This window comes from Astatotilapia calliptera, chromosome 7 (genome assembly GCF_964374335.1).
Source record: "Astatotilapia calliptera chromosome 7, fAstCal68.1, whole genome shotgun sequence".
Classification (NCBI taxonomy): Eukaryota; Metazoa; Chordata; class Actinopteri; order Cichliformes; family Cichlidae; genus Astatotilapia; species Astatotilapia calliptera.
The window spans coordinates 61420994-61447393 of record NC_137428.1 but is presented as its reverse complement, the minus strand read 5'-3'; the positions used below and the strand labels follow the sequence as shown (position 1 = coordinate 61447393).

Genomic DNA, 26400 nt, shown 5'->3' with positions numbered 1-26400 from the left:
CAATGGACCAAAATATGTTTTAGTACACAGAAAAACACGACTTATCCCACACACTTTCATACTTCTAGTTGCTACTATATTTAATAGTTCATTTTATATTGTTCTTGTATAAATTAGCCTATATTCTTAAATATGTAGTAATAAGTATAGTTATAATAGAGATTTGTTTCAGCTTTTGTGGTCACGTTTGTACGTGACCTAAAAGAGACATCACACGATATTTCCTGGGGACATTCCAGGTAATTTTTTTTGGGGGGGGGAATATAAACCCACAAAGTATTCTGTTTTAAGGGATTTTATTCTCACTAAAATGGTTATGACCTGTAAGACTTTTAAAACATTTTGCAAAATAATATAAACAGTATAAGCTCTATACGTAAATAAAGTTGTAATATTCAATCTACACATTTACCATTTACATTGTCCTAAACATCTCTTTTGATAAAGAAAGAAACAGTCTGATCACTAGTCTTTTGTTGCAATAGCAGCCTATAAAGTGCTATATTTAACTTTTTAACCATAATGGGAAAGATGAATTGAAGAGTTGCAATTTTCTTTTTTATTAACGTTTCTTTATTAAAACATTTCCTGCAGGTATGCCCTGCCCCCTGCTGGTGATTACTCCCTAAACCTACCACATGTATTTGCTTTCATAAATTTCACTCGAAATGAAAATGCTCTGTTTATCATCAGCCCATCATACCTTCATATCTGAATAATACTTGTTGTTAATATCAGGAGGACCGATTCTTTATCAAATGGTGGTAAACTACTTTTTCCTATTATTATGTGAATGTTCATTGCATTTAAGTTCAAAATACTCCCCTCACCTCTGACTTCTGTCCTTATGTTCATTTAAAGCTTTGTATTTTTCGAGATGTCGGTAAATTTCTTGCTGTCCACGTCCCCTCCTTCTAACGTAGAATCGTGACCGCGCTTTTAAAATCCAAGCGTGGCGAGGAAGGCCGCCGTGAACGCGCGCCGGAGGCTTGACGTCACTGAGGCGCCCTGGCTCTCCTGAGCCGCTGGTACTGCTGGTGAAAAGATGGGAAAATCTGATAGACATTTATCGAGGAATTAACGTAAAATGAACGATTTTTGCAGCTGACTTATTTTTGACAGAGGATCCACTATCCACAAGGATTTGGCTTCTACCAGACAACGACAAAGGTAGTTTGTTCGGAGGGTTTTTCTCCTCTGTGGCTATTGTGTTAGCGAGAAAAAAAAAAGGTTCTTCTTGACCACATAAATTGGATATACTAGCCTCCATATGTAACGGCGAGCTAACGTTAAGCGTTTGTCGTATTTCCCTTTCTTTTATAATTAGCAGTATCACAGCTACATATATGTAAACCGGTGAATGAATAACCGTAGCTTGAAATGAAAAACCGTTGAGCTGAGGAGAAGGAAAATGGATATGGTTTGATATGGGTGTCTCCAAAGCAGACACCGTACGGAGTCGATGGGATTGTGCAAAAAAAAAAAAGGAAAAAAAGCTTTGATTCCCGTTAAACGTGTCACATTTTGACGACACTTACGATTAACTTGTCACATTAAACATCTACCCAGCTATCTGACAAACTGTTATTTCCGTTTGTATACAAATTTTCACGCTCAGACATTTTTCCCCCCACAATGTCCAGCATGGACAGTCCCCTCCTTCCCTCCCTTGCTAGTTTTAATCCATAGCGATAGCAAATTAGAAGAATGAATCGGAGAGCCAGCATTTATTTTGGTGGCAAAATACACAATGGAATATAAAACTCAGAAGCTAACAAACGGGGTTAAAGCGTCATTAAAGGCACAAGTGTCATGCTTTACTGTTAGCCGGCGTGTTAACGTGACATTAGCAGTTAGCAAGGCCAAACACACTCAAGATAAATGTCTGTGGTGGACATATATACATACATGTATGTATGTATGTATACACACACACACACACACACGTCAGACTACTTAGACACATTACATTACTACCAAAACCTTGTAACATTAGACTATATGTGCAAATTATATGGTTGTGACCTGAAAGTACTTGTTACAAGATTAACATTTTGTTGAAAGCTAACCTAAAATCACTTCTACCTTTGGCCTCAAGTAGATTAGAGCAAAGATTTCTCTCCAAAGGACCCTTCACTAGAAGAATTTTCTTCTTAGACATGACTGTGTACAGTTGCGTAACTGTCTGTACTGCAGGAAGGTATTCAGTTAAGACAGTGAAACCTTCAGTCTGTACTGGTACTCTGTTTTCAGTTTTGCATGCATTCAGTTGTTTTATTCATGTGTTATTTTGTGTGCTGTTGCTATGCAGTTAACTGGGAACAATTGTGTTTTCTTTGCAGATTGATGTCCTCATTTGTAACAGTGGCTAGTTTATCTTTGAGGTCTGTTAGCATCAGCAACCCCTGAGAGTGGAGTGTTTCAGACCTCTGTTGTATCATGAACATTGTGCTCACCAGTTTAAGCTGGATCTCTAACACTAGTAAAATTCATAACGATATAACCAGATACTAAGGGTTGTTCTTCAGATTTGGTAGTGCCTCCCTTCTATTTAGTCAAAAATGTACGGTAGTGCTCGCTCTGTTGGCAGAGGGGATACAAACCATAGCGGAGGAAGAGATGGAAGTGGTACTGGTAATCAGGGATCTGGCCGTTCCCCTCGGCTCCCCCGTTCTCCTCGGATGGGGCACCGGCGTACCAACAGCACTGGAGGCAGTGGGGGAGGTCCTGGAGGAGCAGGAGGCAAGACCCTTTCAATGGAGAACATCCAGTCCCTCAATGCTGCGTATGCCACCTCAGGACCAATGTACCTGAGTGACAATGAGGTCACCATGGGAGGTGACCACCTTCCCAAAACTGGTGGCACAGTGACCACCATGGGGAGACAGAGGGTGACTTATGGGTCGAGAGGTAGCAGCAGTGGAGTTGTAGCAGCAAGTACTCCTAATATCTCCACCACAGTGCCTGCCAATGCTGTGCTACCAGCAGGCATGATGGCTGGAGATGCCCTAGCTTTTGGAGATCACCACATGGCCTCCACAGTGCCCCATTCTCTAAGGCAGGCAAGGGACAATACCATACTTGACCTGCAGGCCCAACTCAAAGAGGTACTTTGCCAGTTTTTTCCCACGATTTTCTCAATTCTGAAATTTTGATGAAGAGGTTAATTTATGGCATTCACCGGTCATATGTTGGGTTGTCATGTACCTACCATTTATCCTGCGTTCTCAGGTTCTGCGGGAGAATGAGATGCTGCGGCGAGAAGTGGAAGTTAAGGAAAGCAAACTCAGCTCCTCCATGAACTCTATTAAGACCTTCTGGAGTCCAGAATTAAAAAAGGAGCGAGCTCTCAGAAAAGATGAGGCATCCAAGATCGCCGTCTGGAAGGAACAGTATCGTGTTATTCAAGATGAAGCACAGGTGAGCGTTGCTTAATGCTTAAATAGACTTTTAGCCTCTGTTTTGTTTTTTGTTTTGTTTTGGGGGGTTTTCCCTCTAATTTCATCATATGATGTCTCTCAGTCTGGATAGATTTGCCAAACTTCCAGAGCTTAACATGTTTGAGGAGGGGGGAAAAAAGCATTTCAAGCAGTGTGTCCGCTTTAGTACAAATGCTTTTCTCTTTTTGTTCTCTCTCTGCATAGGTTAGTGACAGTTTTTGAGCATCTAGTTAATCCTCTTATATGCAGCTATATGCTTGTGCATTTTAGATGAAAAAGGGTGGAAGTCTCATCTGAGGAACAGGATGAAAAATGTGCGAGGAAAAAAAAAAGAAGAGATGAGAACATTACAAAAGGTAGCAATAATAAAGGAGGGCTTTGCAAATAGTGCAATTTACAATTTACTAATACTGCGTCTATGCAGTATGTAATGACTAGTGTTTAGATGTTTAACTAAGCACTAATCATCACATACTGCATATATGCAATTTGAAGATTTTATCAAATCTCTCTTTTTAAATTTTTTGTCAACATTTTAGTGAAGCAATCACACCTTTGTGACCTACACCTGTTAAAACTAAGTATATAGCAATACACCGTACATATTTTGGCACCGTTAAATAGGAGTTCATCTAAGCAGGTATTTCTGTCTCGACTCCCTCTTTCTTAATAAATAAGTGTAGTGTCGACAAACTTTGCATAGGATGGTTCTATGGTTTAAAATCTAAAAGTGTAATTGGATAAGTGCAGATAAGGTCTTTTTAAATACTCTACGGTAGGTTGTTGGGCTCGTGCAAATTGGGTTTCGTTAATGAAGAGGCATCGTCTTTGTTTCACTGTGGTTCTTAATGGGTGGGCAGACCTGTATAATTTGCTGTTTTCACTCCTGCTGAGTCACAGAATCACACTCTGGACTAATTCCCAGTAATGCCTGACTAGCACTGCGTAATCAGCGAGTGCTTTAATTTAAAGATGTCTGCTTTTGTATGTCTGCCTCCGCCTCCCACACTGGCACACGTGCAATGGAAAGCATGGACACGCAAACATGCACACAGCAGTGTACTGACTCTTTGCATTAACTTACGCTTATTACATTTACTTACTATAACCTTAACCCTAACTACTACTTGCGTAGATCTTAGTCTTAGGCCTAAAGATAACTTTACGTTGGTGGTTCTTAAAGTGGAGCCATTTTAAGGAGGTGACCAGAGAGTAACTAAAAAAAGGTTGACTGAATATGATTTTAGTTTTGTCGAGAAAATAAACTGCCAGAAATTTAACCATAGATATTTTTAATTAGTTATCGCTTTTAAAAATTGTGAGGTGTAGGTGGTGTGAATGATTTTCCGCTTGCAGAAAAATGAGAGGAATGCTACTTAACTATAACTTGAAACCTGTCTTGCTTTTAAAAGCATATGATTTAAATTATTGCTACTTGCTTTTTGTCTGTAAGAGTAAGCTGCCTCCCTTCAGGTCCTCATTGGAGGGCATTTGTTTAAGTTTCATGTAAAGCTGTTTAAGCAGATGTCTACATTTTTATGCATATATTTAAATGGATTACTTTGAATTTGAACACAGTGTTTCCCAATTCATACCACAGGCGAGTCTTCCTCTGCTTTGTTCTTCCTCTGTTTTGTTTGCTGTTGTAATATTAATGTTATATACTGCCATATGTTGTAGTGTGAATTGACCATCTTCATCCCCTACATTAAGTCAGATAATAATAGAATAATCACCAGTTATTTCTTGTTAATGATTCCTTGCCGCATTGATTAAACGCTGCTTTTTTTGTGAGATTTGCCAAAGATGTTTAATTATTGGATGTGGTGATGGCGGTGCCACAGAGTTAAGTTACACAAAATGTTTGTATCACATTATCCAGTGTGGAAGATAAGCTGTAGATGATGTGTTGACTTCTTGTTATATCAATTTAGAAAGTGCATCATATAACCGCAATGTTTTGTGCTCTTTCAGACACCTAACTCTTGTCTTTTCTCAGAAGAGAGTGAGAATATGGGGGCTGAGGAAGGGAGGTGTGTGTGTGTGTGTGTGTGTGTGTGTGTGTGTGTGTGTGTGTGTGTGTGTGTGTGTGTGTGTCAGTTCTTGTCCGCACATGCATCTCCCCATGTGTGTGCGTCTGTTGTGTCGGGGGGGTGGATCGGTGCAGTCACAGCAGTGAGTCAGCCTTAGTCACGGGGTGGAGAGGGTGATGGAAAGGGATGGTTAGTGAGAAGAGAGGTGAGAGTATCAGAGGGAGGTAGAGAAGGAGTGTAGACTGCTGGTGGAAGGAGAAGAAGGGAATAACAAAGGAAGGAAAGGGAGGGGGCGCGGGAGGTGGAGGATGGAGAGATACGAAGGGAGGCAGACACTGACTTCTCTCTTTGTTCTGTCATCTGAAAATGCTCGCAGCTGGTTCAGACCAGAGTGTAACACAGCCTTGTGTTACTGTCTCACAGCAACTCTGCCAAGAGTCTGTGGCGTCAGATGCCACAAACAATGCAATACTATACGGGGCTTATTGTGTTTCACCACTTGCATCTCTCTCTCTGGCCATGAATTGCAACAATGCTCAGAAAGCCTCCATGTTTTGGATCTATAAGTTGTGGCGCTGCTGAATTTTCAGTTATGATTAGTTTTTGTTTGGCTGGATGCAACGCAATACTCTACCAGGAGCCATTCCCAGAAAGTAGCCCGTGCATCATTCATAAAATCAATAAAATTTTCACCTCGTCTCCCTTGTCATATAAATAGCCTTGCAATAAAGGCTAGAGAACAAAGAGTAGAACCAGTAATTGTCAGCAGTTATATGTGTGTCTCTCCTCTGTCCCTAGCATCTCCAGATGACTGTTCAGGCTCTCCAAGATGAGCTAAGGATCCAGAGGGACCTGAACCAGCTGCTCCAGCAAGATCCTGCTAGTCAAGGAAGGGACCTGGCCCTGACATCCGAACCTACAGAGGAGAACTACCGACGGCTACAGGGTGAGCATGAGAGGCAGGCCAAGGAGCTCTTCCTTCTTCGGAAGACCCTGGAGGAGATGGAGCTGAGGATTGACACACAGAAGCAGACCCTGGCAGCCAGAGATGAGTCCATCAAGAAACTACTGGAAATGCTGCAGAGCAAAGGTGGGTTTAAGCAGGAAAAACCAAAATAGTTTAATGAAGTTTACAGTTGATTGATTATTAATGACTGTTTAGCTGTTTGTTGCATGTCTTCTGGTTCATGTATAGGGTTCACTAGGAAACAAATAAACTGTAGGCCAATCATATTCATCCATTAACATTTTATTACTCAGTAGGTCTCAGGTTACCACTTGTCCCAGCCTATTTTCCTCAGCTCCTTTAATGCTCACACAGCTGTAGGTCAATTGTGGCATTCACTGCTCCATTTTCTAGACATGATTTCTCCTTTAAACTCAAGCAGGAGCTTAAAGACACTCCAAGCCTGTGCTCAGGTGTTTTTAAAAAGTAATTGCATGCCGTCTTCCCTAGGGTGTAAATACAAAGGACATGAAATCTGAAGAACCCAAAGGTACATGAAATTAAAAGAAACCTAAAACTCCTTCCAGAAAAAGCTTAAACCCATTGAACCCTCAGCAGTTTTGGGGCTTTCTTTTAAACTCCTGTCACATATGTACTCACTCTGGGCTCATTTTAACAGGGCAATCATAACTAGATTTTTTTTTTGCACAGTATAAACACTCAGGCCAGTCCCCAGAACGGTTGGTGTCCTATAACAGGTGCGGTGAAACACTCAGACTGTATGTAAAAGATGGATGTCACCTCCATAATGTCACCTGTTGCTTAACAAAGTTACAAAGTTCTGTTGGGAAGTCTTCGAACTGACCGTCATCTTGTTTTTAAACTGGACATGAGTGAGGCGGCGAATCTGAAGATGACTGTATGTTCACAGGTTAGCAACTCATATCCTGCTTTATCCTCCCTTTTGAGTCTAATAGATGACAGTAATTACAAGGGAAATATTTAAGGGGGAATTTGCTTGGAGGGATAGAATAGATAGGCAGGTTTAAGGCACTTCTACCTTTGGTGCTTGTTTTTAGAGCTAGAAACTACACTATATTGCCAAAAACATTCACTTGTCTGCTTTCAAACACATACGATCTTGTTCATACGATATGATGTCAGCACACCCTTTGCAGCTATGACAGCTTCAACTCTTCTGGGAATACTTTCCAGAAGGTTTAGGAGTGTGTTTATGGCAATTTTTGACCGTTCTTCCAGAAGCACATTTGTGAGGTCAAACACTGAGGTCTCCGCTCTGATTGATCCCAAAGGTGTTCTCTCGGGTTTAGGTCAGGACTCTGAAGGCCAGTCAAGTTCTTCCACACCAAACTCGCTCATCTGTGTCTTTTTGCACCTTGGTTTGTGTACTGCTGTGGAATCATGCTGCAACAGAACATGATTCCAAACACGAAGTTGGGTGCATGAAATTGTCCAAATGTGTTGGTGTACTAAGCATTAAGAGTTCCTTTCACTGGAACTAAGGTGCTGACCCCATCTCCTAAAATATAACCCCATGCCCTAATACCCCCTCCACCAAACCTTACACTTGGCACAATGCAGTCAGACAAGTACCGTTCCCCTGGCATCCACAAACCCAGACCATCAGATTGCCAGACGGAGAAGCATGATTCATCACTTCAGAGAACACATCTCCACTGCCCTAAAGTCCAATGGCGGCATGCATTATAGCACTGCATTTGGTGATATAAGGCTTAGATGCAGCTGCTTGGCCATGAAAACCCATTCCATGAAGCTCGAGCTAATCTGAATGCCGCATGAAGTTTGGAGGTTTGTAGTGACTGACTCTGCAGAAAGTTGGTGACCTCTGCACACTACTTCCCTCAGCATTCGCTATGATTTTTTTTTTGATTTTTTTTTGATTTTTTTTTAGGATGGCAGGTTTTTAAGGCTTCAGGGGTTCAGTAAGTTAAATTACACTGCCCATTAGGTTCAATGTTGTGTGCTTTGTTTGTTTGGTTTTTCTTTTACAGTAGATGTGCAGAGTCTATCCTCGGATATCCTTACCTGCTAAACAATTGTGTGCTTTTGTTTCTTTGTTTGTCTCTGAGAGTTAAACACAATTGGCTGTTGTAAACATCTAGACTTCATAATAGTCTTTTTACATACATCAGAATTGTAACAAGTTGTTATGTTTGCTGTGTTAGGACCATCTGCCAAGGCATCAGAGGAGGACCAGGAGAGGACAAGGAGACTGGCTGATGCAGAAATGCACAGGCATCACCTTGAGAGTTTGCTGGACCAGAGAGACAGGGAGATCACTGCTCTGAGAGAGGTAATCTCCAGTTTATTAATTTTGGCATGCATTACTTTTAAGGCTTTCCATCATATTTGGTTTGATTGGTAAGATATCGATATTCATCAACCGTGTTTTACATCTGACACAGCAGGAGCTGCACCGTCGGTATGAAGGAACTCCAGAGTCCACCAAAACTAAGGCCCTACAAACTGTCATTGACATGAAGGTGAACATTTAGATAGAGAAATGTGTGTGTGTTTATAGTGTATTGGTGACAACATGCTATTGGTGATAACCTTTTTCCATTAACTCCAGGATGCAAAAATCAACTCAATGGAGCGGAGCCTCAGGGACATGGAGGAGGAGCTGCTAATGCTGAAATCGAATGGACTTCTGAGCTGTGAAGAGCGTCAAGAAGAGATGAAGCAGATGGAGGTTTACCGCAGTCACACAAAGTTCATGAAGAACAAGGTCAGAGACTGTGTAATAATTCTTATGGGTTTTTTTTTGTGTTCACACATAAAACCCTAGAAACTACCTTTTTCTCACGGTAGCTGTAGCTTGTAGAGGTGGGAATCACCATACATCCCACGATACGATATTATCACAATACTTAACGCACGATACGATATTATTGCAATTTTTAAAAAATATTTTGCGATATTGAGATTCTGTACATAAAGGTAAACTTTATCAATATTCATTTTATCTAATATCAAAGTCTCACACTCAGTCTTTCTCTCATTTCAGTCAGTTTTATTGTTGACAAACTGAACGGTTTGTATTACAGTCTAGTCCAACTTAACTGAATGCAACCATCTGGTACAATTATAGCTATTCTGAACTATGCAATTTATGAAAACTATGCAGCCCATTTAGCAACTGAAGAATTTGAAAGTAAATTAAAACAAAGTATAATTTTACATTAAATAAAAAAGTTTTAAACTTAAAATAAAATATGTTTATTGCTGCCAAAAAAAAAGTTAAACACATTTGGACAGTGAAGGAATGTCAGGATTCTTGCTCAGAAAAAGGAGCTGATCAACATGCTCTGAAGTCAGAGCATGTTCCAGTCCACAAAAACTTTTTTTGTAACAAAATATCGATTTCTGCTGTCCCTGTATCGATACGTTATTAGCAAACAAAATATCACGATACTACACAGTATCGATTTTTCCCCCCACCCCTAGTAGCTCGGGAGGTAGAGCTAGCCATCTACTGATCAGAAGGTTTGATCTGCATGCCAAGTATCCTTGGGCAAGAAACTAACCCCAACTTGAATGTCTGTGATTGGTAGATAGAAAGTCATTGTGTGAATGGGTGAGTGAGCCACGTTGTATACAGTGCTTTGAGTGCTCCGCCAGTAGAAAGGCGCTATATAAGAATCAATTTACCATTTTACAATTAGTCCAACCCTTCCTCTTTCTTTCTGCGCTCGGGCTAATCTTTTTTCAGATGGAGCAGGTGAAGCAGGACCTCTCCAGGAAGGACACCGAGCTGCTCGGTTTGCAGACAAAACTGGAGACGCTTACCAACCAGTTCTCAGACAGCAAGCAACACATTGAAGTCCTCAAGGAATCCCTCACTGCCAAAGAGCAGCGGGCTGCCATCTTACAGACGGAGGTAGAGTATCCATACTTTCTCACCCACTGTATTGGTATAGCCCAGGGGTCGGCAACCTGTGGCTCCGGAGCTGTATGTGGCTCTTTAGTCCTTATATTGCGGCTCTGCATGGTTTGGAAAAATAAATCTAACTGAAGTGTATTTTATTTGTGTTAGTTCTAAATTGGAAGATTATTCTGATCTTGAAATATAAAAATAAAAATAAAGTTATATTTTATTATTTTTCGTCGCTCAAAATAAGCGTCACACTCAGGGAAGCCAGTATACCTGCCGAAATGACGTGCATTTACTGAGACCTTCAACCCCAGGTAGGCCAAGTATGGAGAAATGTAAGAAAAGAAAAATATCTGAAGAAAATACAACATTTAATGATGCCTGGGCAGATTCATTTGTATTTACTTCTGACGAGAGTGGCCTACCAGTATGCCTAATTTGTGGAGTGTCGATCTTCGGATCCACATACGTATGTGAACAACTATTCTCCACCATGATCTATGCTAAAAACAAACACCGCTCACGCCTCACAGATAACAGCTTACAGTCCTGCGTAAAGAGGAAAGTGACTTTGTACAGCCCCGATCGTACAGCATGCACTGTGCACAGAGGTTCAGGAGCAGAAGTCCGATTGTAAACATATCACGGCAGACCCAACGATGTTTACATGAACATGCTCTTCAGCATCTCTTTATTGACCACTTTTCACACACACAGCCGGCTGTAGCTTTGCAGCTCACAGCCCGACACATACAAACAACAGCAGAGAGAACAAGCCGGTGAGGCGTGATTGCGGATGCCACTCAGGTACGTCACGCCCCGCAAAGCACATTAACCAGGTAAAATAAATATTATGCAGATACTTAATATTTATTTTTAATTTTTTAGGAGCATAGTGCTTTTTTCCAATTATTTTTAAAATTCTGGTCAAGGCTCCGCTACACTCCGATAGCCCAGAAGGGATGACGGCTCACAGTTTTTGTTTGCTACATGGATAATTTGAGTTCAGCTTTTTAATTAATTAAAGCATAAAGGTAAAAACCAATATACACAGTGTTGTCTTCATTTTAGATGTCAAAAAGTATTTGCGGCTCCCAGTGTTTTCTTTTCCGTAGAAACCGGGTCCAAATGGCTCTTTGGGTGTTAAAGGTTGCTGACCCCTGGTATAGACTGTGGAGGCCTTTACACACCGGACTCATAACCATTCACACCGATTGCATAATTTAACTGGGTGACTGTGCAGCTTCTTTTTTTTTTTTCTTTCCTGAACCAAGCTTGATTTTTATTTTTTTTAATCTGGATAAACAGGCACACCTCGTATCTCAAAACACTGATAGGTACTGAATAAACAATGACATGGAAATAGTAAAATAATAGTATTTTTTATCTCAGAAACACAACACCGCTCTGAAATCTTCCTCAGAAGTTTAAATCTTTGCTTTTGTCCACACTCATTTTTAACTTGTAGCAGGACACGTCTGTAGTTCATGTCCGTAAACTGCTAACCCATCTTGTCTATCTAGGTGGATGCCTTGCGCCTGCGTTTGGAAGAGAAGGAAGCAACTTTGAATAAAAAGAGCAAGCAGATACAAGAAATGTCAGAGGAGAAGGGAACCCTCAATGGGGAAATCCACGACCTTAAGGATATGCTGGAGGTTAAGGAGCGCAAGATCAATGTGCTTCAGAAGAAGGTAACGTTAACAGAGAATAGTGCAATCTTATTTTTGAAATGGCAATATGTGTCCAACGCAAGATCAATTTTATTGATGGTTACTTGTGTTTTCACTGCAGATCGAGAACCTGCAGGAACAACTGAGGGACAAGGAGAAGCAGATGAGCAGCCTGAAGGAGAGAGTAAAGTCTTTGCAGGCTGACACTTCCAATACTGACACTGCTCTCACAACACTGGAGGAGTCTCTTGCAGAAAAGGTGGATTAATTTCTGCAGACTTGTATTAGTCCATCTGTATTAATAAACAAATGTTGGTTGATAATCTGTATAAGAATCTTGCTTGATTCTTTCCTCCACCTCTTTATAGGAGCGGATCATCGAGCGTCTAAAAGAGCAGAGAGATAGAGACGACCGGGAGAAGACGGAGGAGCTTGAATGTACCAAAAAGGAGCTGAAAGAGTTGAAGGAAAGGTTGAGCTTACTGCAGGGAGACCTGTCAGACAGAGAGGTGAGAAACATATGCAAAAAAACACACAGGCAAACTCTTGTTTACTGTGATTCTATTAATATAATAAAACAGTGCTGTCAGACACGGGCATCAGTTTTTTGTTGTTTTTTTCCCCCCTGTTAGTCCTAACTTTGCACTGAGGCATGGATGCCTGCATTGGTGTTAATGTATTCTTAGTCTGATGCTCTGTTAGTTAAAGCTGGAATGGATTCACGTGTGTGTGTGTGTGTGTGTGTGTGTGTGTGTGTGTGTGTGTGTGTGTGTGTGTGTGTGTGTGTGTGTGTGTGTGTGTGTGTGTGTGTGTGTGTGTGTGTGTGTGTGTGTGTGTGTGTGTGTGTGTGTGTGTGTGTGTGTGTGTGTGTACACACACAGACCTCTCTGTTGGACCTAAAGGAGCACGCCTCCTCCCTGGCCTCCTCAGGGCTGAAGAAAGACTCCAGACTCAAGAGTTTTGAGATTGCCTTGGAACAGAAGAAGGAAGAGTGCCTCAAACTGGAGAATCAACTTAAGAGAGTGAGAAATACATTAAATACGTATTAAATACAAATACATTAAATAAAGCTTCAGGCACCTCACGTGGCCTGAAATGTCTAAACTACAGCCTTTGTTCTCCATCAGGCTCAGAATGCAGCGTTGGAAGCTCAAGCCAACACTGAGCTGCCTGAGCGCATTAGGAACCTCGAACAGGAAGTGGCCCGCCACAGAGAGGATTCTGGGAAAGCTCAAGCTGAAGTGGACCGCCTCCTGGAGATACTCAGAGAAATGGAGAATGAGAAAAATGACAAAGACAAAAAGATCAGTGAGCTGGAGAGGTGGGTTTGTGGATCTTGTCAGTGTGCATGTGTACATGTGGTGGATATTCAAGGGTGGATGCACCATATAAATGTGTATAACAAGTATTTAATGAGGTATAATGTAGGTCCACAGTTTGTCTCTGGGACTTCTGACCTTTGTTCGTCACATGCGATGTAAACATCTGACGTGGTATCGCTGTAGAGACTGTTGTGGCTGGCACATTAAAAGCAGTCTAAATTGGCTTTCTGCCATTTGACATCCTGGCAGGAGTGCTTTGAAAGCTGGTGTTTGAGGTTTTGTGAGGTGGTTTGTTTCAGTGTTGACATGCTCAGCAACAGGCAGCTTCTTTTCATGTTCCTGCAATTGTTTTATTATTATTTTGTGTAACATGACCTTGTTAGATCCAGAAAAGATGCTGCATAATCCGTGAGCTGATATTTTATGAGTGAAACCCCTTCTGTCTTGTTCTCCATGTTTGCTTATTCTCTTAGTCTGAGTCTGCTTTTCTCTTTACTGCTTTCTTGTCTTTTCATTGGAAATTTCCCACCCCGCCAGTTTGGCCTCAAGGTTAGTGACAATGCTTTTCTCTCCTCCTCACCTTGACACATTTCTCTCTCTCTCTTCCTGTGGAGCTGCAAGCAGTTGTCTTTTTCTTACTTCTGCTCAGGCTCATTTTTCCTTTTTTGCTTTATTGTTTTTGGGTTTGTTTGTTTGTTTTTTCACTCAAAGTCAAAATGATGCCTGAAATCTCACCCAAGCAAGTCTGTAAGATTGTGAATGTTTGTTTAAAATGGCAAATTATACCTCTTTATGTCCATATTTGAATCAACTACATTTACTTGGTGTACAACGATTAATGACCTAGAAATTGTAACGTGGGAATGTCTGAGTCATCAAGCACATACCTAATATACAATATTTGTTTTTGGTCCCATGACTTTATTTGCATGAGTTCCTTTATTTAGTTATGGATAAGCCATCTGTGTCACGCATCCGTAAGCTCAAAGTGGTAAAATACAGCGCTATATCTTGAAAATGCTTGCTGTTCACTTGTGTGTAAGACACATTTTCACTGTTCTAGAGGAACTGGAGCCCAAAATGAGGTCTGATTTGTCCTCTTGCTCCAAATAGAATATCTAATGTAACTGACTTCCTGTAGGCAAATGAAGGATCAGTCGAAGAAGGTGGCATCACTGAAGCACAAAGAGCAGGTGGAGAAGAGCAGGAATGCTCGACTTATGGAGGAAGCCAGGAAGAGGGAAGACAACCTGTCTGAGAACTCCCAGCAGGTGAAGGTGAGGCTTGCCTGTGGATGATCTGCACTGTGCAAATTCTGTAGGAATGCTACTGCCTTTCTCAGTCAGGGTACAACTGGGCGAATCTGACATCTCCTTCCTTCTTCTACTGTGAAGGACACTTTACGCCAAAAGACAGAGCGCATAGAGGAGCTGGAGGAGGCCTTGAGAGAGAGCGTTCAAATCACTGCTGAGCGAGAGATGGTGCTCGCACAGGAGGAGGCTGCCAGGTCACTTCAGGAGAAACAGGTACACAAACACACAAATATAGCAAAGCAATATTTATGACCCAGCACCGCACGGTTAAAAGAAACTGCAGTTCTTCCTCTGTCGCCTTTTTCTGCTGCCACTGTGCTGTCGCTCATCCTTTCTCTCCCTCTCTGCCTGTCCGTCCTCTTACTTCCTCTTCTTTCATCTCTGCTTGTCATTTTCTCTTGTTTTGTTTTTTTCTCCGCTACACACCGCCTCTCAGAAGCACTCACTCAAAGCAATGCATGAGTCCAACCTCGCCAACTTTAAGTGGTCTAAGGTATGAGCCCAGTATGTGTCAGTGAGCAGCGACTCTTACAGGGGGTGGACACAATAAAAGCAACACCTCTACAGTTCATGCAGTCTCATGCAACAACCCTGCACAGGATACATGGGTCAAGTTTTAGTAATTGTTGGAGGGACTGCATGTGTGTGAAATGTGCTGGTGTTGTTTCCAGCCCATGTAATTTATGCGCCTTTGTTTACCTGCTGTTTGCTTTTAAAACGATGCTCATTAAAGTTTTCACTTTAATGAAATCCAAAGCCAAGTACATTTTTACTTCGAGCATGAATTATTCATTAATTCCCCTGTTTAGTCTGTTGTGATTAAGTAAATGTTTAATAAGGAATAACTGTAGTGCCTGTTTAAATTAAATAACAGGTAAATGAAATCCAGTCTTGATCCCTAGTCCTTCCCATCAGACCACGTGAATTCTGCTGTCCCTCCCTCTTATAAGAGACTGACAAATCATCCAGTGTCTTTTCTGGAAAAAAAAGCTCCATCCTTTTCCCTGGTGGATTTCAGGTAATCCACTCCAATCATCATTGAGCTGTTTGTGTGCGTGTGTGTGTGTGTGTGTGTGTGTCGGTGTTCCCAGATGGAGGAGCTGCTGGGGGCCATGGAGAAGGTGAAGCAGGAGCTTGAGTCCATGAGGGCTAAGTTGGCCTCCACTCAGCAGTCTCTGTGTGAGAAAGAGGCTCACCTCACAACCCTGAGAGCCGAGCGCAGGAAACACCTGGAGGAGGTGCTGGAGATGAAGTAAGAGACACACACACACACACAGTGGGATTGCATAGACTCTGGATTATTGATCACCGCCTTAATCTTGTAAAATGTCATCCAATTCTGGCTTTTCCCAGATGGCAGGCTAATGTTGTGCAATGAATAATAAATGATAATCGAGCTATTTACTTTTGTGGGTAAATGCCACATTGTTACATCTCCACCTAACAGGCAGGAGGCGCTGTTGGCGGCTATTAGCGAGAAAGACGCTAACATTGCACTACTGGAGTTGTCATCCTCTAAGAAGAAGAAGACCCAGGACGAAGTGGCTCAGCTGAAGCGGGAGAAAGACAGACTGGTGCAGCAGCTCAAGCAGCAGGTGAGGAGGGGGCTGATGGTGTTCACAGAGAGGGTGATGGAGTGAAAGATGTAACGCTGGTACCAGAAGTTTTTCCAGGTTTCCAGCTGCTATATGCAGGAAAATAAATCCTCACAGGACTGATGGGGGAATAATTTTGATCTTTTCTTTAAATAAAAAGTAAAAGCTCTATGAAACTGATGGATTAGAAGTAAAACTGTCTATGTCTAGAATGTGCTGCAGCTGTGTTTTTAAGCACAAAGAAACGGGTGTTACCATGTATTGTTAGTTAAAGTGAATGGCTCTACCTTTCTTTCACTACTACTACTACTCATACTTAGGTCTGACTTTCACACTAAAAGCACTGTGGCATTAATAATTACTGAGCAGATGTGCACGTTAGAGCTCATCTTAGTTCAATCTGTTAATTAGTCTTTGAAATCACATGCTTGGGATGCCAGTGCCAGATGACCATATGCCAAATGGCTGAAATGCAGCAGCTCGGGTTAGAGTTGAGAAAGACGTGTGGCAAAGAATTCTGTCTCCCCACATTCCTGTCTCTCCTCACTGTGCTTGCATATGCTTGTAGTGTTTCTACCTGTGAGGAGCAGATATCTTTAAATTTTTTACTTTTAATTTGGCAAAAACTGAAATAACTACAGGTTAAACTGAACACACGCTGTCAACCAAACTGGTTTCTTTTTATATGCCAGTCTGAAAATGCCTGTTGGAGCCTGTCCATGTTGAACTTGCCTGTTTTATCAAACCCTGCATAGCATGAGTTGATGTCGCATCTCCATCATCTGAATCTTTGGAATTTCTTGGGACAAATCTGAGATGATCTAGGGAGAGGAATTCAATGAGTGTAAATAGCAAGAGAAACTATGTCGTCTTAGATGGTAAATCAAACTCATTTGCTCTTACTTCCTGGTGCACCTTCTGTTTCCACACGCATCTGTGTGTGTGTACAATAACATGCAAATGACGTCTGTGCACAGTGGTGAAAACTGAGCCAGGCAGTGTTCATTAAATGATGAAGTAAGATTAGATTTATCCTGTTAACAATTTGTTTTCAGGCTGTACTCCCAAGATTTCAGCAGTTAGCTATAAAACCTTGGCCATAATTACGATTTCCTCTTCATCTTAGTTGGATGTTTTTAACACTTTGCAGACCCAGAACAGGATGAAGCTGATGGCCGACAACTACGAGGATGACCATCTGAAGACTGCACCTGACCAAACGAATCACAAACCCTCTCCAGATCAGGTAGTTTTCTTAACTGCCATAAACTGCTTTGCTAAATTTTTCTTCAGTCGATTTGTGGCCACGTCTGTAAGTAAGGTTGAACTCACGGCTTGCTCTCTAAAACTCGGAAGTTTTCTGCTGCTACTTTTCTTGTCTGTTTTGCACACTAACCAGATGTTCCTTCCTAATGCTGCAATTGGCTTACCTTGTGGCTAACAGGATGACGAGGAGGGTATCTGGGCGTAGCCAACCTTTTGCCCACCCCCTCCCCTCTCTCTCAGCCATTTTGTTCAGAAGGGTGAGCTTGTATGAAAAGCCGTTGCTCCATTGGCATGTTTGCTTGTCTTCCATTTCTCTGTGGGGTGCTTTTGATGCACATCTCTCCTCACAAACTCATCCTGTGCTTCAGCATTCATATACTGCTTTTTTTTTTTATGGGTGGGGAATTCTGTGTGTGCGTGTGTGTGTGTGTGTGCGTGTGCGTGCGCCCAGAGTGTCATCACTTCAAATGAAAGCAGCTTAGCTTTGCATGTCACTGGTCTGATGCTAATGATTGGCTTCTGACGTTTGGCTCAGACAAACAGGTGTTGGATAATGGCTTTAAACTTGATCTAATCAGTGGTTTAGTTATTTGCTTTGTAGGACACTTTGTTTAGCGGCACAAATCTTTACTCTGTCAGAGTGGCTTTCTTTTTCTTTCTTTTTTAAATGCCAAAGACACACCAAAAAAACCCCCAAAAACGCCCAGACTCTTATGGCACAGCCAAGCTTCTCTCAGAAGGGATGTTTTGTTTCTAAGTGCCTCTCTTGGCTCACTGGGCACCATTCACTCAGGCTTTAATGATACTGTCTGCTGACCGTTTTTCTCCTTTGTTAGTGGTTAGTTTGCTGTACTTATTTGTCATGACTAGCTGTTATAAATCAAACATGTAGAAATTGCTCAGATGTACTGAGCTCTGCTATAATGTGCTATCATTATTATTTATATTATGTACAGTGCTTTGCTACTCTAACCAATCGTCATAAAATCGCGGGGCAGATCAGGACTCGACTCGCTGTATCTCAGCATGGCTTGAAACACTATTTGGGAACCACTTTTCTAGCTTTAGGGGTTTAGCAGGAATTTTGGCTGTCATATGAGCTGGTGATGGGCATGCATGTCAAGGCTTATGCTTTCTTTGTTTTTAAACACAAGTGGTGTCTCGTGCTTGGTTCCTTTCATTCTGTTCAACCGTTTAAACCGGGGTAAATTTTATCGTTTAATTTTTTTTTTCGTGCCATTTCCTTCAAATCGCCTTTCTCACTTCTTCTTCCTCACATCTTGCAGATGATACCCCCTCTTCTAGCCCTGTCCCAGAACCGCAGTAAGCTCAAACTTTACATCGCCCACCTGACAGACCTCTGCCACGATCGAGACCCCAGCATCCTCAGCCAGCTCACGCCGCCCGCTCACTACCACCACAGCGACCCTGAAGACTGGGAGGAGGACCTCCAGAAAATGAGCGCCGAACAGGTAATGAAGAAACTCTTAAGTCATCGTGACATTCATCTCTGAGCCGCTTCTTTGATACATATTAAGCTTTATTTTGCGGGAGCATTAAAAATATGCTTTTGGAGAGATTTTATTGGTGGCGAGGCAATTCAAAGAGGAAATCAGGGAATCGGTTCAAGAGACAAACAAACACACTTCCAGTGCAGTAACATGACTTAACATGAAGGAAATGGAAAAGGTGCAGCAGGGAAAACTGATCACAGACAAAAGAGGAATGGAGTAGATGCAGCTGTGTGTTGTTTAAGAACCCTCTTTTAACCTCAGATATACCTAAACATGCACCTTTTTGTGAATTGTGCTGATGGCTGTGTAGAAATGCAAATGCTATTAAAAAGCTATTCCTGCCCTTTCTCCTGCAGTTGGAGCGGGAGCTGGAGGTGTGTGAGAAGGAGAGCGGAGAGCTGCAGGAATATGCCAACTCTGTTCTCCAGCAGATTGCAGACTACTGCCCTGATATCCTGGAGCAGGTCGTCAACGCCCTCGAAGAGTCTTGCTGAAAACTCTGACCTCAGACACAACCCGTCTGAGTCCAGGTCTCCCTACCTCCACCCCCCAAAAAAGTGAAAGGTTCCTGGAGAGAAGAGAAAGTAGGGGGCATTATCACATCTTGCTGGACTCCTCTTCTTCGTGTCCCTCATTCTACCCTGCAACAAACTGTCAGGACCTCTGGGTGCTTTCCTGTCCCACATGTTAATCTGTCAGGCTGGCAAAATTAAATTAGGGATGTTCGTGCTGTTAAATATGGCACTTGACACAGGTAACGACAGCCGCCGATAGATTTTACGTGCACACCTCATCACTGTCAGGCAGACAATAGCACACTATCGGTTGTTGCAAAATAAGTAGCATTTGCAAACACCCCTAATTTGATTTTTGCTTTTTAAAGGAAACTAAAAACTGAACATGGGTGAATTTGGAGGGGGGAAAAAAAGCAGACTTGCACATAGTTACGCACAACGGAGAATACTGCCAACCTTTTTCTCCTTAGATAGCTTTATTGATAACAGGAGCACTCGGCTTGATCTCAGTCTTTAACCCCTTGGATTTCTCTCACAGAACTTTCAAGTTGAAGTAGTAAGTTTATTTGTTGCTCTGGACAGGAAAGCACTTTTTTGGTCTTGGAGAACTGGGGAGCTGCTACATCTCGAGGGAGCGGAGAGGAGCTGGGCCCAGTGGGTAAACCATGGATCTGTGTAATAGTTTGGTCCTTGAATAGTAACACTGAATGCAACATTAATATTCTCAAAAGCCTTGGGTCTGTCCACGTAGCTTGGATTAGGATGTAGGTGTGTTACTGTCATCGTCTGTGGCTGGGTCATTAGAGGGGGAGTCAAGGCCTGACCTTTGACATAAAACAAAGGTCAGATTTTAGTTAGTATGTTCTCAACAGATGAGAGAGAGGATTTAAAAAAAAAAAGAAAAGAAAAAAAAGAAGCTTTTTTTATTATTGGTGACGATTAATAAGTTTTAGATGGTTTTGCACACTTGTCCACTTGTTTATAGGGTATGCAATGTTTGTTTTGCGAACGTTTTAGTGGCCTTGGAGCATGCACAGAGATAAGTACTGGACCTAACGCAGGGATATTTATTCCTCTGTAATACTGGTGCTAAGGCATGATGTAAGAAATTACGATCTGAACATTCAGTCTTCATCCAAAGTTCCTTTAGATGGTACTCAAAGCCCACCTGATCCTAAGTTTGTCGACTGAATCGCTGACAAAAACGACCGATGCCTCTGCTGTTGTGTTTTTTGAACTCTTCAGGGCTGTGGTTTTTAATTACTAAGTGCATCTACATTTCCAGAAAGGTCACTTTTCAGCAGATTTTGACTTTTTAGATAAGTTTGTAAATAACGTGATATTTAACATGTGCAGTGACTGAATAAAGGTACCTAGGTGGAAGGTGTTGTGCATTCTCTTAAAAAAAAAAAAAAAATATATATATATATATATATATATATATATTGGAAAAGTTAAAGCAGTGCAGTTGTCATTGTGTCTTATTTTGTCTGCAGGACAAAATGTGCGTGTGTGTGTGTGCGCGCGCGTGTGACACAGTACTGCCACAATTTGCGGAAAGTCGCGTTCAATAGAGATATATAAATATAACACATATATAAATATATAAAATGTTTACTGTATCGATATGCATTGAATGTTTGCACAGAATCTTGAAGGGCAAGCTGCTCTGAACAACATGACTGTCGAGTTAACGTCCTCAGCAGAAATGGAGGAAAGAAGTGTCAAAAAAAAAAACTTGTGTCAAAATAATGTGTGAACTACAAATGTTTCAAACCGTGACTGTGTGATGGGAAGAGTACTTTTCTTACTTTTATTTCTAATCGTTCACCAGAGGGTGATGTAAATGTATTATCTGAGATTCCAGTGTTGTCTTTTCTTATGTCAATGGTTTTGGCTGTTTGATGTCAAAGGCAGACCGAGCCTGACGGATAAAAATACGCCTGGCTCTTCTGCTGTCATAAGAGAAACACAATGTTACACAACAGTGTGAAACTGCGCCAGTATACGTCTGAAAATGGGTGATTTTTTTTATTTTTATTTCTATGTATGTTGTAAATTTACTGGTATATTTGAGAGGGAGGGTGTACTTCAAAAAAACAAAAACACCCCCCTGTGTTGGAAGATGTTATTTGGATGCTTGTTTTTTTTGCTCAGTAAATTCTCCTTAATATCTGTAACCTGTCATCACTACAGAAAAAGCATTTTTCAGAATCCCCCCCCCTTGCTTTGGCCTGTGTGTCCCTGCCCTTGCCTTAATGATTTCTTTTTCTCAATTCCTGTTTGTGGAACACAGAGCTGCTTAAGGGGCTTCTGTCAAAGTTCATGGTGTTAGTTTTTATTTTGCATTTGTATAACAGATGTACTGCCTTCTGTTTATTCATGTCAAGAATCAAACTGTGTAAAAAGAAAGCAACATGTTAGTGAGTTATTTGGATTTTGTATGTATGTAAATAAATAAATTATAAGCCTTGTTTTCTTGTTATGAGGGCTTTTTTTTCCCCTTTAATTTTAAATTCCTACTTTTGATTCCTTTCCAATCGCTTCCTACCTTTGAAACAGAGGAGGGAAGTTGACTAACAGAAGAAAATAAAGACTTATAATGGACATGTAGTGTAGCTGTCACATCTGTCCTTTGTTTGACCTTAGCTGTAACTAGTGCGTATTATCCTGTTGCCATCCTATAATCTGTGACCTCTGACATAAACAAGGCATTTTCACCCATAGGGTATTTTGTTTTTTGGACCTTTCTGATTTTGTGGGGAGAATACCAGTATATCAGCAGTGCCTGAAAGACTCAGACCATCCCGTCTGGCACTAACAACCATGCCACATTCAAAGACACTTCTTCTGATACTCAGGCTGAACTTCAGCAGGTCATCTTGACCATGTCTGAAGGCTGTGGTAGGTTTACTTCACCTTTGGTCCACAATAAAGTTAGGTTGCTTCAAAAAGGAATAAAATAAATATATTTTGTTGAAATACATCAAATGCATGTTCTGTGGTTCAGATTTTGACCATAGCAGTTAACAAATTTGACTATGCAGCATTTGTATTATGCCAACTTCAGATATAACTCAGCATTATACTATAGAAATATACCAAAAACTGATCAAACATACTGCACAGCCAATAGAAGCTGTACAAACCACAGAAATAAAAGCTTATAATCATACACCTAATCAAAGTTGGTACAGCTGTTACAAATAAGAGACAAGAATCAAACATATTTGTCCTCTTTATTCATAAATATCACTCCTGTATGAATATAAAACAATCTTAAATTACTGCTTTTTTTTCTTTTTTTTTTAAAGAAATACTCTGGTGTTATCATTGGAAGCGCCAGTTGAAAGTATTGCATATAGTCTTGGTAGTTGCTAATGACTACACCTCACTGTATATGTGATGATAAACCTTAGACGTGATACATAACTTACTTCCTCAGTAATATGAAAGGGAGGCCACTAAACATAGGTAAACAAAGACAGGAGTGATTCACCCACTTCAATTTGAAGTACAAATTTTAGTCATTCAATTACAAAAAAAAAAATGTTACAGGTAAATAAAAAAAACAAGGAAAAAAAACAAACAAAATCTATTACAAAAACTTCAAGCACTCGAGCACTTCTGTTTAAAGTTAAATGCCTAGCTGTTACTCAGAAAACCAAAAAAAAAGGATGAAAAAGAGAAATCAAAATCTCCATTGGTATGTGCGTCACAAAAATATAAACTCTAATCTAGTATTTAGCAACAGCAGGCACTCCTGTGTTCAATGAATGAGGTAGCTAGACAGTAGGAACTGTACACAGGCTGAGATTTAAAGTGCCCCTATTATGCTTTGGGTGGTTTCCCTCATCCTTTTTTTGTGTTGTCTATAACAAATACAGTTTCTCTTTTCCCACAGAAAACATTGCTGCTGGACCGAAATACCTCATTCTGGATTTTGTTGCCTCTGAAATTTACATCACATTTTAAAAATACTCATATCCTTACTCTGTGCACATATACACCATATTTTAATACAAATTCACAACCAAGCTTCTTTTGTTTCCAAATTTTTCTGGTTTTGATGTTAGCCAGCAGACTGAGCATAAAATAGTGGAGACTATTTAGACTAATCTAAAGCAGCTGTCACTCTAACAAAACAATCACTTAGAAAGTTGAAAAGCATGCGTTTCTACTGTGGCTAAAGCCTTTTCTTTCTTTTTCTTTAAAATCAGGCAACAGATTGTGGAGGGCTAGGTCAATGCAACCTGAGCAGCAATGACAGCATGAAATAAATTCTGGTAGATCCCTAAAATAAAAAATTCAGACCCTCTAAATGAGCATAATTGGGGCACTTTAAGGAAGGAGAGGACAAGACTGAAATAAAGTCAGAGTATTGCAGCAGAGGTGAACAATATTCCAGTGATGAATGCCGAGTCCGGCTCCTCGTTTTTAGTCGCAGCATAGAAGGTAAATTTAAGAATGGAAGCAGAGTCTCCTCTGAAATGTGGACTGAACAGGAGAGCTTTCACCTCACCCTCTCACTCTCGGTCATCTGCCACAGTCCCAGGTTTAACACTTTAAGGCACGGGAGCTGTGTTATCCTCTCCAAGCCCCTCTTGGTGATCTTAGTACAACCATACAGATCGATCCCTGTCAGCTGGCTCAAGTGGTCAGCTATCAATTCCAAGCCTTTGTCTGTGATTCGCACACACTGTCCAATGTTTAGAGTCTTGAGTTCGTGCATCTGGCGTACCATCCTGTTAATGCCATCGTCACTGATGTGACAAGAGCACAGAGACAGAGACTTCAGTTGATATAGCCCCTGGGCAATGTAAGCCAGGCTCTGGTCAGCAATCTTATCACAGAAGGAGACGTCAAGCCCGGTGAGCCGGAGGGAGCCCGTGGCCAGATGCATTATCCCGGTGTCACTGATGTTATCACACGACCGCAGGTTCAGGCTGCACAGGTGGGTCATGTGTGACAGGTGGATCATCCCCGCATCAGATATCCCCCCACAGAAGCTGAGGTTGAGCACTTTGAGCTTGTTTAGGCCCTTTGAGATATGTTTGAGGGAGAGGTCGGTGAGCTTCTGGCAGTCCTGCAAAGTTAACTTCTCCAGGGTGAGGCAACCCTCCGCTGCACTGCGGGTCATACCAGACAGGTGGCCGATGCCCACGTCAGACACATGCCTGCAGCTACGCAGGTTAAGGCTCTTGAGTCTGTGCAAGCCCCAGGCAATGAGCAGCAGGCCCGTGTTGGTGATATTGCTGCATCCCCCGAGTTCAAGCACCTCCAGGTTTTTGAGGTACTGAGCGATCCTTCCCAGGCTGGAGTCAGTGATCTGTTTACAAAGGCTGAGGTTCAGCACTCGCAGGGATGAGATGTCCTGCACAAAGGCATGTCCGAGACCGTTGTCTGTGAGGTTGAAACACCCACACAGGTTAAGGCTTTCAATGTGCGGCATCCCCTGAATCACGTAACTCAGACTTCGCCTCAGGCTGAGAATCTGAACCTTCTTGATGCCCCGAGTCTGCAGGCTGGGGAACAGAGACGGGTTGGCTCGCCGCAGATGGAGCTTGGCTTCCACCCCCCTCCACACCGACTTGTGGTAGGACGCGTCTCTCCAGGCCGTGCACACTTGGGCTACTCTCCCTTTGTCCTTAACGTCCAGGTAACTGAAAATAATGGCCAAGATTTCCGGGAAAAGGCACGAGATATGCGTCTCCATTTCAAACATGTCTGCAGGCGGACTCCTTTTGGCAGCACAGGCTGCTTGTGAGCGACAATACTCCCCCGAAACTCTGCTGCCGAAGTTGCTGTCTGGCCCGGCAAACGTTAGCTAACGTCAGCTAGCATACAGACGAGCTACCGGACAGCTTCAAGTGTAGAATGACAAAAAGAAACATGCTCTATTAGAGTCAATAAAAAACAAGAGCACGCAAAATGACCACTAGCTGCACGGTACTGCTGACAAGGTGGAGACAGAGGCAGGAGACTCAGAGATGGAGACGTAGTAGTTACCTAGCAAAGCTAGGCTAACAGCAGCGGCGCAGCGTCAGCTAGCTGTCCAAACTTGAGAGCTTCAAAGTCGGACAGCCCGTTCGTCCAAGACGCCCGGAACAGCTTATTCTTTACTCCAGCTCATGGCGACGCTTAAACTCTCTTGTGTAGGAACTTTTATCTCTCGCGCTGTTTTCTCGTACAACGACAGCTGCCCGGCTCCTTTATCTTCTTTGGCATTTCCATCCCGGATCTCCCCCATGAATAAACCAACTGTTAGCGCACGGCGACTAGCGACTCCTACTGGATCCATGAACATTTTTTTCTTTTTAAAATAAGATTGTATGGTTAAAAAACAAACAAACAAACAAAAAAACCCCAACAAACTCAATAGTGCTTTGCGATACTACAAATTTAGGTAGATCCGATACCAAGTAACCACAGGGCCAGCATTGCCGATACCAATGCCGATACTTTTAACTTACAAAAGCAGCTTATGTAGGGGAGAGCAGTGTGTCATGATCGAAGTGATTAATCATAATCGATTTGCAAGTTCTGGTCACATTTCAATCACCATTAAAGAATTTGCTACTTTCCAAAAATACCATGTTAACACAACAAAACATTCCTTTCAGTTTTTCATGTATTCTGAAATGCATGGACTGTAAATGTGCCTGTCTCTAAAAGGACCAGGTCACCTTCTGTTGTTTTTATGTGCTATGGGCTGCAAATAAAATAGATGTGTCAGTCAGCAAAAAAACAGGGGTCAGAAATTATTCATAAACTATGTTTGAGTTAAATTTGTCCATTTCCAATTCAGTAATTAATTTATCACAATGAAGTGATAAAAACACTGAAAACATATCAAATGTTTAAACTGGG

At 41.7% G+C, this 26400-nt stretch overlaps 2 protein-coding genes across 12 annotated transcripts; one reads left to right on the top strand and one right to left on the bottom strand.

Annotated features, from left to right (window-relative positions):
• The first annotated feature begins 981 nt into the window (after positions 1-981).
• Positions 982-22004, top strand: LOC113026925 (ELKS/Rab6-interacting/CAST family member 1). Of its 11 annotated transcripts, XR_013910629.1 has the most exons (23): positions 982-1170; positions 2343-3107; positions 3232-3420; positions 6272-6563; positions 8627-8754; positions 8867-8944; positions 9034-9189; positions 10174-10341; positions 11859-12026; positions 12127-12264; positions 12374-12514; positions 12887-13027; positions 13133-13326; positions 13865-13876; positions 14469-14604; positions 14722-14853; positions 15077-15133; positions 15732-15892; positions 16088-16235; positions 17386-17481; positions 17680-17758; positions 18788-18973; positions 19372-22004. XR_013910629.1 is itself a non-coding variant. In XM_026176220.2 (22 exons), the coding sequence occupies exons 2-22, from the start codon at positions 2562-2564 to the stop codon at positions 19507-19509; spliced, it is 3402 nt and encodes a 1133-aa protein (XP_026032005.2). In that variant the 5' UTR covers positions 984-1170; positions 2343-2561; the 3' UTR covers positions 19510-22004. The 11 variants fall into 11 exon arrangements, 8 of the variants coding, with proteins under 8 accessions (XP_026032005.2, XP_026032004.2, XP_026032012.2 ...); XR_013910631.1 differs by lacking the exon at positions 15077-15133 and having other exon boundaries at positions 983-1170; positions 8870-8944; XR_013910630.1 differs by lacking the exon at positions 15077-15133 and having other exon boundaries at positions 983-1170.
• Positions 22005-22750: 746 nt separating this feature from the next.
• Positions 22751-26160, bottom strand: LOC113026924 (F-box/LRR-repeat protein 14-like). The gene has a single exon (XM_026176218.2). The coding sequence runs from the start codon at positions 25253-25255 to the stop codon at positions 24044-24046; it is 1212 nt and encodes a 403-aa protein (XP_026032003.1). The 5' UTR covers positions 25256-26160; the 3' UTR covers positions 22751-24043.
• Positions 26161-26400: the final 240 nt, after the last annotated feature.

Coding starts and splice junctions, on each gene's coding strand:
- LOC113026924 (XM_026176218.2), bottom strand. CDS start 25,255: ATGTTTGAAATGGAGACGCATATCTCGTGCCTTTTCCCGGAAATCTTG.
- LOC113026925 (XM_026176219.2), top strand. CDS start 2,562: ATGTACGGTAGTGCTCGCTCTGTTGGCAGAGGGGATACAAACCATAGC. Junction 9,190..10,173: donor CAAAGTTCATGAAGAACAAG/GTCAGAGACTGT, acceptor ATCTTTTTTCAG/ATGGAGCAGGTGAAGCAGGA. Junction 15,134..15,731: donor CCAACTTTAAGTGGTCTAAG/GTATGAGCCCAG, acceptor CGGTGTTCCCAG/ATGGAGGAGCTGCTGGGGGC.